Source organism: Callospermophilus lateralis, chromosome 3 (genome assembly GCF_048772815.1).
Source record: "Callospermophilus lateralis isolate mCalLat2 chromosome 3, mCalLat2.hap1, whole genome shotgun sequence".
Taxonomy (NCBI): Eukaryota; Metazoa; Chordata; class Mammalia; order Rodentia; family Sciuridae; genus Callospermophilus; species Callospermophilus lateralis.
In genome coordinates this window covers 10,280,003-10,293,420 of record NC_135307.1, presented here as the reverse complement: position 1 = coordinate 10,293,420, position 13,418 = coordinate 10,280,003, and the positions used below count along the sequence as shown (strand labels likewise).

At 44.5% G+C, this 13,418-nt stretch overlaps 1 protein-coding gene across 4 annotated transcripts in view; it reads left to right on the top strand.

Annotated features, from left to right (window-relative positions):
• The first annotated feature begins 5,180 nt into the window (after positions 1 to 5,180).
• Positions 5,181 to 13,418, top strand: part of Papola (poly(A) polymerase alpha) — a 63,189-nt gene continuing 54,951 nt past the window's right edge. For all 4 annotated transcript variants that reach the window (XM_076849684.2, XM_076849681.2, XM_076849682.2 and 1 more), the window contains exon 1: positions 5,181 to 5,414. In XM_076849684.2, the coding sequence (XP_076705799.1) occupies positions 5,407 to 5,414 (8 nt within the window). In that variant the 5' untranslated portion in view covers positions 5,181 to 5,406. The remainder of the gene's footprint in view (positions 5,415 to 13,418) is intronic.

Here is a 13,418-nt window from a genome sequence, read left to right as displayed (position 1 = left end):
AAGGCCAAACTAAGGCACCTCGAGAGGGGGCCCCTAACTCCCCAAGCTGAGGTGGTGGGAGTGGCCTTTAGGTGTATAACGGGAGAGAGGAGAAGGCCTGGGAGCAGAAATATCAGATGCTCGCTCAAGTTGTCCGTCCAGACCCAGCATCTGTCCCTGGTTCCACTGGCCCGCGGAAGGATCCCTCAGGACCACTTGGACCCTGTTTTAAATGTGGTCAGATGGGTCACTGGGATTGTACATGTCCCAAGCCTTGTAAGCCTACGGGCCCTTGTCCTAAATGCCATCAGGAGGGACACTGGGCCATTGACTGTCCTCAAGCTCTTGTGGCTCCCAGCCACGCGGCCCTTCTGGCTCCCCTTTCCAACTCTTAAGACTAACTTCAGAGGACTGAGGAGGCCCAGGTCCCCATCACCTGACCACTCCCTTCACTTCGTGGGAACCCAGAGTAACTGTGCATTTCAGGTGTGCCTGTCTCCTTCCTCCTAGACCCTGGGGCTACATATTTAGTCCTCAAGGAGTCCTGGGGCTACCACTCGCTCTATGACCTCTGTTGTGGGGTAGAGGGCAAACCTTACAACCCTCACAGACACCCAGCCTTGTTTGCGCTTTTGGCTCTCTAATTTTTACCCCTCCTTTCTGGTCATTCCACAGTGCCTGGTTCCCCTATGGGAAGGGACATCCTTACAAAGTTGGGGGTGACACTTTCCTTCTCCTCTCATATACACTTCCATCCAGACTCACCTGCTGCTCCCCTAATCCTCATCCTCACCTTAGGACTGTCCTCTATTCCATCTGCCAGTGCCTTCCCATTACCCCTTCCCAGGTGGACCCTACTGGCTGGGATCGCCTCACACCACGAGGCCATTCACGTCGTCTCAAACCCCCCTCCATTTTCTGGCCCAATCACAACACCTGTGTCCCTCCTTGCTGCCGCTGCCCTCTCTTTGCAGAGTAGCCTTGTCAGGCTCCTGACAATAAACCTGATTCTTATCCCAGGTGGGTGTGTGACTAGTTCTGCGCCACTTTTCTTTCATTGATGCCGGTTACTCCATCAGTTCTCCCATCGACTTTGCTCTCCCCTTGGGGATTTGGGTTGCTTTGGGATCCTGGCCTGAGGGCCTAGGACAGTGACCACACACCTTCTGCCATTCACCTGGTGCTCTTCTTCATCTACACTCCGGCCTCATTAGGGTCCTTAATCTTCATAACGTTTGCAAGCGCTCAGGAAAATGGCAGGAAACCCCTTATGTGCAGGCTCTCTCTTTTCTCACTCTTAGCCTTCCCTGGGCTCCTCTTGCCCCCCACCCCACCAGCTTCTACTTGCCACTAAAGTTCTGGATTCTCCAGAGACCCAGACAAACAAGGGATGCAGAACCCTCCTCCCTGCTTCTATGGGCACAGTACATTGTAAAGCCCTGGGCAGCAATGTCCCTGGCCAAGGCCACACTGAAGCCAACACTGAAATACAAAGGGCAGACTCAGCAGGCTTGATAAAAGGCCTAAAACTTAAAAAAACAAAACAAAACAAAAAAAGGTCAATTTAAATTTTCCCTTGGCTACAACACAGAATGACTTCAAAATTTTCTCCCTCTCCCCCCTCCCTATCTCTTTCTCTCATATCACTTTAATGAAGTAATTAATGGTCATATCATTTTTTTCCTAGGACTAACTAACACTCCATTTGGCTCTGAGACCAATTTACAAAGTTGGCTCTTATAAGGTCCTTGCTTAGCATCTGGATGGCCATCTTAAGTGACAACCACCATTTTAAGGAAAAAGTTTCACTTTCCCGCCCAAGGGCATTTCTGAGAAAGGCTCACCACTCCCTCATACCAACCCAACCCCTAACCACCAGCAGTTGGGCTCTGATTCCTCAGCCTGCCCCAAGAAAGTCCTGGAACCCAAGCCTGTTTTGCCTCTCCACTATAGAGATGGCCTTTATTTGTCAGCACTGACAAATAATAAACTCTCCTGTGTATGTCTGCCTGATCTCCGCCTTTTATTTCTTACTTACCTGTCTCTCATTTCTTGATTTCCCTTCAGCTCTTAATCTATTAGTTTTAAAAGTGATAAGGCCTTCACTCATTTATTCTGTGTACTGTCTTGTCTATGTGTGTGTATCAAACCCAACATATAGAGCACTCATAAACTAAAATTAAAAAATGGATCCAAAAAAATCTCTAGCCAAACTATAAACCAGCTTTTGTTACAGGAATACCACCAATCCCTCACCAAAATTGGGCCGCTGGGGACTGCATTCCACCACCACTCAGACAATTCTCTCTAGCGACAAAAGTTAACCTAGATCTTGGCCCAGCACCAAGACTCTCGACCTTCCCATCCCTTCCGCCTGGCAAGTTCACTCTCAGGTCTTGGTTCTCAGCTCTTCAGCAGAGCTCACAAAAGCCCTGGCCAGGCAACCAAGACTCTCTATGGGCAAAGCCTGGGACTAGGGAAATAGTAGGTGGACTCCCTTCTCTCAGTCCCAGAAAGGCTTCAGCCCTGGGGCTAGTGAATTGCGTGGTGACCACCCCTTTCACTGCTGCTCCCTTTCTCACTCTGGTTTGTCCTCTAGCCACTCCAACACTCCAACTCACCATGGGGAACTCCCAATCCAGAATCCCACCTAACTCACCTCTCAGCTGCCCGCTCCGTTTGGCTTCTGATTAATTCAACTTTCCATTCAGTCATAGCCATCCTATGACTTGGACAATGGTCACCTACATCCCGTGCCCCTAATGAGGGATTCAAATGCTGCCCCTTCCCAGCAGGTGGAAGTTATAGAAGATTGACCTACATCCCTGTTTCCTAAGGGGCCCAATAAAAAAACAAAAAAGTGGGACTACAAGGTCCTTGCTTAGCATCTGGAAGGACATCTTAAGTGACAGTCACCATTTTAAGGGAGAAGTTTCGCTTTCCCACTCCCTCATACCAATCTAACCCCTAACCACCTGCAGTAGGATCCTGAGCCTGCCCCATAAAAGTCCTGGAACCCAAGCCTGTTTTGCCTCTTTCCACTATAGAGAGATGGCCTTTATTTGACATCTCTGACATATAAACTCTCCTGTTTATGTCTGCCTGGTCTCTGTCTTTCATTTCTTGCTTACCTGTCTCTCGTTCCTCACTTTCCTTTCAACACCTTCAGACACATTATTATGAGCAACTTCAGTATCAAGGATTTAAGACTCTTTACTTTTTTCTTCAAATGTCCAATGGATGGTTAAAAGCAGGATTAAAGACTTGGCATCTCTGCCTGCATTTTGCATTCATCTTCTTTGCTCCGAGTCACCTTGGATTCCAGAAACAAGGTCTGATAGGATAATGATCATGTGATGAGTCAACCTTACCACCAGCTCCCTACCAGGCAATAGCACTTTCTCCTCTGGGACAAGCCCTGCCTGCCCAATCCTGAGATAATGACCTGGTCAAGATCACCTGTTTTGGCAGCTTATGAAATCCCGCCAGCTATGCAGACCCCCTCACCATTGCCCCTATTCCCCTATAAAACATCAAAGTCATTCTCAGTCTCTGGGCTAAGGGCCTTTGTTTTCTCAGTACAGTCATGCTTTAAAGAGTAAAGCTCCTTTCATGTTTTTCAATGTTACCTTTTCTTTGTTTTTTGGGGCAAATAGACCTCATTTGACAGTTCCCCAGTCGGGACCCTGGCCTAGGACTTCACTGACCACTTTTTTTTTTTTTTTTTTAAATATATTTTTAGTTGTAGATGGACACAATACTTTTGTTTATTTAGTTTTATGTGGTGCTGGGGATCAAACCTAGGGTCTCACACATGTTAGGCTCTACCACTGAGCTACAATCCCAGCACTCCATTGACCACTTTTAGATTTGCAGCCTTAATAGGTTATGAATTTCTCTGAATCTCATATCCTCAAATTTTTTGGAGATGCCAGCCCCCCAGGTGAGATTAACTTTAATAACATTTTCTTTAATGCAACAGAACCAAAACATTATTTCAACATGTAAACAATATAAAGCAATTGATTACAGTATTTCACATTATTAATTTGTGCTAAAATCTCCGAAATCCGTGTGTATTTTGCATTTACAGCTCATATTAAATGGAACAGCCTCATTTCAAGTGGTTAACAGCCAAATATGGCATACAGATTTACAGCCTGCGCTTTTCACATTCTGAATCATTAGTCCTAGAAGGAAAATAAGTCCTTTGTCAGATCTTCTGAGGATTTATAAGTGCATATAAAAATATTTAGAGTTTTGAAACTTCAGGCTAGTGCTTTCCCCTACTCATCTGACCCCCACCCTACCCCTATTAACTTGTGCAACACTTTGGAATGTCCATTCTAATTTACAGAGGGAAAGAGCGTCAGAGTGCAGGGGCTGCCTCAGGCACCTTTTCAAGCTTTTACCGGTGACAAGGCAGAAGGTCGAATTCTAGGTCCCACCCCAAAGAGATTAAGGGCTGGAAACACAGCCTGGGGGGAAATTCGGCTCAAAACAGCCTTTGCTAAAATCTCAGTAGTTACCGACAGCTTTATCAAGTAGCTCGTGTTGCAGAACTGGCTGTCATCACAATCCGATCTAGCAAAACTTATCCACTCAATAAATATCTGCGGAGAGCCTGCCTACAGACGTCAGGAACATCAGTGGACCCGACGGACGAGGAGCTCCGTCGGCGGAACGCAGTACCGCAGAAGAGAGCGAGTCCTAGCAACGCTGTGGCGCGCCGAGCCAGGCTCCGAGCTAAGCACCTCTCTGGCTTCACCGCATAAAGCCTCGGTTACCCTATGAAGTAAGCATGACTCCTACCTTCGGTAAACTACTGTGCAGTTGAGCAAGTTGTCATAACCCAAGGCAGCGACCCACCCGCGCCCCCGAGCAGCACATGGTTCACGCGCCAGCGCCTCGGGAGGCGAGAAGGGCGGGTCCGCACGGTGCACCGGAAGCGGCGCCTCGGGGGCCGGGGGTCGCTGAGGAACCTTCCCGCGCCGTTGGAACCGCGTCGCCCCCATTTGGCCACAAGGGTATCCCCGCCTGAGGGCAGACTGCCGTCCGGAGCCTCGGACACTCGTCGCGGAAGCGTGAGAGGATCAGGGTGGGAACTGAAGGGCCCACGGTCGCTTCGCAAACTACGCTTCCCGTGAGGCGGCGCGGTGCCGGGTGTCTGGTGCGCAGGCGCGCGCACGGCGTGCGTGGCGGCGTCAGCGGTTCTAGAACGTTGCTGTGGTAGCGCTCGGGCGCCATGTTAGGACGAAGGGAAAGGAGGAGAAGCGCTTAAAGCGGCGGGAGCGGGTGCGGGAGTGGGGTTGGACCCAGGGCTGAGGCAGGCCCCCCCCTCCCTCCCGCCTCAGTGGATCATGCCCAGGGCGGCAGCGGCGGCGGTTGCGGGGGGGAAGTGACTGGGCGGTGCCGGCGCAGGAGACGATGCCGTTGTAAGTGATTCGTGTTCTGTTTGCTCTCGCACGCCGGCCGGGCCTCGGGGGCGTCGGGGAGGGGGAGGGGCAGCGCGAGCCCGGCCCGCGCCCTGCCCGCGCCCTGCCCGCTGCCGGCGGACGGCCGCCCGGGCCCGCAGCCGCCGCCGGGTGCCTGCCTCTCTCACCCCTTCCTGGCCGGGCCGCGGCCGTCGGGCTGGGGGCCTTCCCCTTCCGGAAGAGCCGGTGCTGCTCCCGCTGCTAAGCTGGCGCTGGGTACGGAACGGCGCCGGGCAGCGCGTCTGGCGGGCCCGCTCCTCGTGGGCGCTGCGCTCGCTCCTCCTGGCCCTCGCCGCCGCCGGCGCGTCAGCCTCCGTCGGGCCCCCTCCGTTCTTCCCGTTCTCTGGGCGCCCCTGTCGTGCGCCTGAGTTACCCACTTCCGCTTCCCTTGTGCAAACCTGCATGAGCGCGGGTGAGACCGGGTCTGAGCTTCCAGGCCCGCTCCTGCGGCCCCGCCGCGGCCTCCCGGTGCTCCGGGACCGGGCGCCACCGGTGCGTGTGCTCGGTCTCGTCCGGGTGGGTCACGGGATTCCCCTCGGCGTCCTTCGCCCTCGATGCCCACGGACGCTCCTCTCCGCCCCCGATTGCAGCTTTATTAGAGCTCGTTCCCTGACCACTCTGATCCTCTAGGCCTACAGCGGGTACTTAGGTAGCCCTACAAGGTTTTTAAAAAGTTTTCTCTCCCTCTTTTTTTCCTCCTAAGAACAAGATGCAGTTTGAAAACTTGTTTCTGGGGATCAAAAAGTAGATTAGAGCCTTTACTCTGCTTATATTCAGCAGTGTAGAGGCCCTCACTGTGAGACTGCATTCCTTCCAGTTTTGAGGTGTTTAGAGTGCCCCTTTTAAAAAGACGAAAGGCTGAGTTTTCTTCATCTTTGTATTCCAAACGAAGCGTGTCATTGACAGTTGACGTTTTGTTTAAATCAAATTCAAGGTAAAGATTTTATGGTTTCTAGGCATCCAGTGTTAAGTCAGCTTAACTTTGTGAAAGTAGGAACAATTTCGTTTTTGCAAATATAATTTATAACTAGAAAAAAGAAATTTATATATATATGTAAAAGTTAAGTAAATATATGTGTGTCTTTAAAGGTGAGACTTTAATTTTGACACATGCCTTTAATGACATCTATCGCATTTTACATAATTATTTGGAAAAAAGTATCTTCTGACTCCCTCTTGTGCCCCAGCCTCACTCACTCACCCCTGATATTTTGTTTAGAGACCTCTCAAATTATTTTTGTAATTAGAATACTTTTTTAGTAACGATTTAAAATTGGTGAGGTTTTTCTGTTGATTCATATTATCATGGAATTGGAAAAAAATGCCCTGGGGGGAGCCCAGATCAAACAAGATTTTTTGTGGCAGTTTTTCAGTTTAGAAGGAATTCAGATAAATGTTCAAATGATGTCATGATGATTTAGTGTTAGCTTACAGTTCATTGCTATTTTTGAAAAGGGACTCCTAATTTTGATAATTATGTCAGTAATAAAAATGGAGGAAATGTATACTCTAAAGAAAATGGTTTCATGGAGCAATTTCAAGTAAATCTAAATGCACCTGCTTTTTTCTAACATTCTTTGAGGAAGGAAGGTATAAGTTTCTATTAAATTTTTAGTTCAGCAAAATGAGTATATGAAAACTAGAATAATATAGAGAAGATTAATATAGTCCCTGTATAAATGTAAAAGAGAAATCACTTGAGTTGTGGCTATCATACTTTAAATAAAAGGACATAAAGGAGAGTAATCAACATCAATGACCAAGCATTCATGCCACAAAGAATATTGAAATTACTGGAAAAGACATTAAGTCTTGCTAAAGGGGAGACCAGAGATTTTCTCCCAAACATTATGGAAGCTGTCACAAGAAAGGGAATTAGGGTAGTTTCATGTAGCCATAAAAGGCAGAACTGGGATCTTCTGGTTAGTAACTATACTTACAGCAGTGTTTCTTGAGTGCTATTTGTGGATGCCTGGAGTGGAGGTTGTCACTGAGATCCTTTTAGAGGGTACCTACGATCTTTATAATGAGATACTATGTCTTTTACTTCTGGCATTTGCACTGATAGTGTGAAAGTAATGGTGAGTAATTGAGTAATGCTGCTAGTGCCTTAGGATCAGTCAAGGCAGAGGTGGCTCCATATTGTACATGTCATATTTTTTTTACTACACAGTTCAGAAGGTTCTTGATGAAACATTAAAAAATGTTAATTTGCTGGGCATGTAGGTGCTTGCCACTAGAGGTTAAGGCAGAAGAATCATAAGTTCAAGACCAGCCTTGGCAATTTTGCAAGACCCTACCTGTCTCAAAACTTAAAAGAAAATAATAAAAAGGAATGGGTATGTAGCTTGGTGGCAATGTCTGGATTCAATTCCTAGTACCAAAAATCACCAAGTTTATTTGGGCTCAATGGTAGAGTGCTCCTAGATTTGATTCCCTAGCTCTACAAAGAAAAAAAATTGAATTTTCATCCTTAAAGTGTCTTTTACATTATTTTCTATGTTTATGTAATTATATGTGATACTGAGGGTCTTTTATTTATATGTGGTACTAATGGTTTTTTTATTTTATATGTTTATTTATTTATATGTGGTACTGAGGATCAAACCCAGGGCCTCACTCATGCCAAGCAAGTGCTCTACCACTGAGCCACAACTCCAGCTTATGAGGTTGTCTTTTTAATATGCTTTGATAATAGAAAGTAGAATAGTGATTTTTGAGGATGAGTACTTGTTTGGTTTGTCTTCTAAGCTAATCTAGTGGTTTTGTTTATTTAATTTTTGGTACTGGAGACTGAACCCAGGTGTGCTTAACCACTGAGCCACATCCCCAGCCTTTTTAATTTTTTATTTTGAGACGGTCTTGCTAAGTTGCTTAGGACCTCACTAAATTGCTAAGGCTGGTCTTGAATTTGGCAATCCTGTCTCAGCCTCCCCCAGGTTGCTGGGATTGCAGGTATGTGCCTACCACACCCAGTTTAACCTACTCCCTCCCTCCCCCCATGGAGCTCCTTTACCTGAACTGGTGATGAACTGTTGATATTCAAGTCTGAATATTTAGCAGGAACTTTCTGCTAATTAGTTGAGCCTCCCCCTGTCACTTCAAGAAAACAGCTAGCTAGGTGTGGTGGCTCATACCTGTAATCCCAGTGGCTCTGGAGGCTGAGACAGAAGAATGGTGAGTTCAAAGTCAGCCTCAGCAAAAGCGAAGCCCTAAGCAATTCAGTGAGACCCTGTCTCTAAGTAAAATACAAAATAGGGCTGGGGATGTGGCTCAGTGGTAGAGTGCTCCTGAGTTCAATCCCTGGTGCCCCCCAAAGAAAAAAGAAAACAACTAACAGTATTTGTAGCCAGTAAAAACAATTGAGCTTTTAAGCAAAAATTGGAATTTTGGAAAGCTTGTTTCTGTAATTGTGAATGTGACGCCTTCCCAGTACTTTGGTGATGAATCCCTCCCAATGGAGATTGAACCTAGGATGCTGAGCTACATCCCCAGCCCTTTTTATTTTTTTATCTTGAGAGAGGGTCTTTTGAAGTTGCCCAGGCTAGCCTTGACCATTGGATACTCTTGCCTCATCCTCCCAAGCTGCTGAGATTAAAGGCATATGCCACTGTGTCCAGGTAGTGATGGTATTAATGGATGTAGGTTTTTTTTTTTGATGTTGCATAATGTGTGTTAGTATTTGGAATTCAGTGAATTCATTATTTTCCAAATGACAGTCATGATGTAATAAAGTCATACCTGGTTAAAAGGTACATTCAGAGTACAAAGTAGGTCAGAGTTTTGTTATTTACATATTAGTTACACAGAATGGTAGAATTCATTGTGGCATATTCATGCATACATAAAAACATAATTTTATCATTTTACTTCCCAGTATCTCCCAGCTTTCCTCCCTCCCCTGTCTGCCTCTACTCTAATGATCTCCCCTTTACTTTCATTGCATCTCTACCCCTCCCCTCCCAGCTTCCATATATGAGAAAACATGATACTTTTCTTTATAGGTCTTATCTTGCTGAAAATGGTAGGCCAGATGTTAATGCAACAGATTACAAAGGGTTTGGGATTGTTTTAGCTTTATTATCATAACTAGTTTTTTGGGGAGGTGGGGACAGGACTAGGGATTAAACATAAGGCCTCACAGACTACCACTTTTCTGTATCCTCAGCCTCTGACTCTTTGTTTTAAGATTTTGGAGCGTTTGTAGTGAATTGCTTGCTACTCAGTGAATGATTTTGGAATGTGGGATGTTTTTATCTTTGTGTTTTCAGTTCATGCTTTTTTAGTAGAGAAATTGAGATGGAAGATGGTAGATGGAGTAAGTTTATGAGCTTATTCAATCCCTATTTTTTGATTTTCCTTCTAAAGTGAAAGCCTTCTTATTTAATAACATAAATTTCAAAGTGTTTTGGTTCATTGGAACATTCCATTCCTTGGTAACTAAGTCAACTTTATGTTACCATTACACTTAAATTTATCACCTTCATTTGCATGTAGGCACATTTATAAAAACTGCTTTCCTAGAAAATGAGACCATTTGGATTCTTAGCTGTTTCTCATTTCTTTTGTTTTTTATTCTGTATTTTCAGTATTCTAGCTGCTTTACCACCAAGCAATACCCCTGCCTCCCCCCCCCCCCTTTAAATTTTGAGACAATTTCTTAAAGCTTGGTTGCTCAGGTTGGCCTCAAACTTGGGATCCTCCTGCCTTGTCCTCCCTGGTTGCTGGGATTTAGGCATGTGTCACTGTGCCCTATTCAATAGCTTTTAAATAATTACATAATCTTGGCTTATGATTTACAAGGCAGTAGTGTTGCTGGAAGTATTGGTTCCTCTTAAAAGGAGGCTGAAATTATCCCCTTGGCCAAGTTTTTGAGGGTGCTAAATTGTAGATTGGTGTTTAAATTAGTTCTGGTTTCCATGCTTATCCCATCTTTTGTAGATTCTGTTGAGAACCATGTTTGATCAGTTCAGCTGGAGTCAGTTTACATTTAAGACCCATTTTTCCCAAGGTGCTATGGTGCTAACTTGTAGTCCTGATACCAGAGTCCTAGACCAGAGCCCAGACTTTGAAAATCCAACAAATCAAATCTGATCACTCACCCCAAAAACCAAACAGAAAAGGTAATGGTGAAAAACATGAAAGGAACTTTTATCAGCATGGCTATATGAGGAACACAGGAGACCGGTGCCCTTAGCTGTGTCTTCCAGAGACTGAAAATGACTTTGAAGTTTCATAGAAAGGGAAATAGGGGCAATGGTGAGGGGTCTGCATAGCTGGAGGGATTGCACAGCTGCCAAAGCAGGAGATTTTGATCAGGTCTGTCTGTTGTTATCTCAGGATTGGGCAGGCAGGGCCTTGTCCTGGATCAAAAATTGCTGTTAACTGTGGGTATTTTGAACTCATCAAAAGATATTTATCTGTCAGACCTTGTTCCTGGAATCCAAGGTGACTCGGAGCAAAGAAGATGAATGCAAAATGCAGGCAGAGATGCCAATCCTGCTAAAACATCCATTGGACATTTTCAGGCAAAAGGAAGTCCTTTTTACAGTCCTAGTGCTGGGGTGACAGGAGGTGGGAGGATTGCTTGAGTCCAACCTGAAAACATAGGGACACCCATCTCAAAAAAAGAAATGTTCAAGCTCAAATTTTTTTGGTATAGAAAAAAAAATTAAATACCAAACTATTTACAGATAACATACTATATACTTACATACACACAGTGTAATATATTCTGTAGAACCTAAGATCTTCGTAGGTAATCCCCGCCCCAGCCCTTTTCCTTTTTCCCTTTTCCATTGTCTTTCTTTTTTGCTCCTAGACTGTTGCCCAGGCTGGCTCAGAACTTCTGGGCTCAAGAGAAGGTTTTGCCTTAGCTTTTCAGGTAGCTGGGACTATGGACAGTACCCGGCAAGTATTTTTAGTGACTGAGTATAGATGCTTCTGTGGGAATTTTGGGTATTAGGCCAGCGTTTTCCACATTCTTTTTTTTTTTTTTTAAAGAGAGAGAGGGGGAGAGAGAGAGAGAATTTTAACATTTATTTTTTAGTTATCGGCGGACACAACATCTTTGTTTTGTATGTGGTGCTGAGGATCGAACCCAGGCCGCACGCACGCCAGGCGAGCGCGCTACTGCTTCAGGCACATCCCCAGCCCCACCACATTCTTATTTGTGGAAATTTAAGTATTTGGTTCTATTTAGCGTTTTATTTTTTGGTGGTACTGGGGATTGAACCCAGGGCTGTGGGGATCAGTGACTCACATCCCCAACCTGGAATTTAAGGATTTGGGAAAGTAAAAAATGTGAGGGATTTGTTAGATGTCATTTCTTTCTTCTATCGGACTTATTTTGCAAATTCATATTAACCTATATTTCATCCAGAAACCAGCTCATTGTATTTTATTAGTTTCTACAGTTTGGGGTTAAGAATAGTGTCACAGTCATTTTTGTCACCTGAAATGTTTAAATTGCATTTCCTGGCATTAATGTATATAAAACTAGCTTTAATAATTTTTTATTAGTACATTTTAAATATACAGAATAGTGGGTTTCCTTGGGGTTTTATATATTTTTTACTTTTCTGACACATTTTAATATATTTTTTTTTTCAGCTTCTCTTTTCAAGGTGTACTTGGCAGGTTGATACAGGAGTGCTGCAATTTGAGAATCTGAGGTTATTGTCGTTTAATTTCTCCCAGATAGTAATGAGAAAGAAGGCAGTGGGACCCTCAGAAGTACCTTTAGGAAGGGAGGATAGTAACCTGGCCATTGTAGTAATTGAATAGGTACCTGTTGCCTATATAATCAACCTTGTTTGACCTTGTGCTTCATCCTGTTTTATTCCCATTGAGCATAAATTTACCTCTCTGTTTGATCCTCTGATGCTGCCTACTAAATATTGGCTGGATCATCCACCTTGAATATATTTTTCAAGAATGCAGTTGTGTTCTAAACATACTTAGTACAATTTAACACAGACCAAGTGGTCAGCTATCCTCACCCTCCCCACTCCACCCTGGTTCTGATATTGAAGCTAGGGGTCCTCTACTGTGAAGCCACTTCCTAGGCCTTTATTTATATTTTAAATTTTGAGAACAGGATCTTTCTAGCTTGACTAGCTGGGGAACTTGGGGTCCTCCTACCTCAGTTGTACCTGTAATACAGGTATCTGCCAGTGTGTCCAACCTTATAATTTCTTAGGAAATAGATTACCTTGGTTATATGCTTGACTCTTGAGTTTCTGTCATTATTTGCTATGCCTTGTGAAAGTGGATGATATATTTTGTACATTAAGATACTAGAGAAATACTTATTTTTTTTAATATTTATTTTTTAGTTGTTTTTTTTTCGACGGACACAACATCTTTGTTTTTTTGTATGTGGTGCTGAGGATCGAACCCGGGCCGCAAGCATGCCAGGCGATCGCGTTACCGCTTGAGCCACATCCCCAGCCCCGAGAAATACTTCTTTCCTTCTCCATCCAAACTCTTTTTCTTTGCTTAACCTGAATGCACATATTATGTTTAAGGTCAGACCTTTGGACAGCAAATTACCTATATACAAGAAGTTATTTTAGTTTATCTGATTGCTTCTAAACAAGACTATCTAGCAAGTTAAGCCTTCAATTTTAACTTTATCATAGAAATGATAAAATTATTTTCTGTTGGGTAGGGGCTATAAATTTTTAGACAAGTTGACCCTGTTGATAGCATGGACCACAACTTGTTCCAGTTGCCAACATTAGGAGACAGAGATTCATTCATCAATAGTCTGAACTTTGTATAAATTCGGGGGAGGCAAAGTGCTTAAAACATTAAATGTTTGGGAAAATGCCACTGGGGATATGATGTTGTCCTTTGTGTGTTATCAGCTTAAACTGCCTGTTTTCTCTCTGTGTAGCCATACTTTTTTATTTTTTTTCAGGCTTTTATTTTGCATTTATTGTTAAGGATCTGAATCCCAGA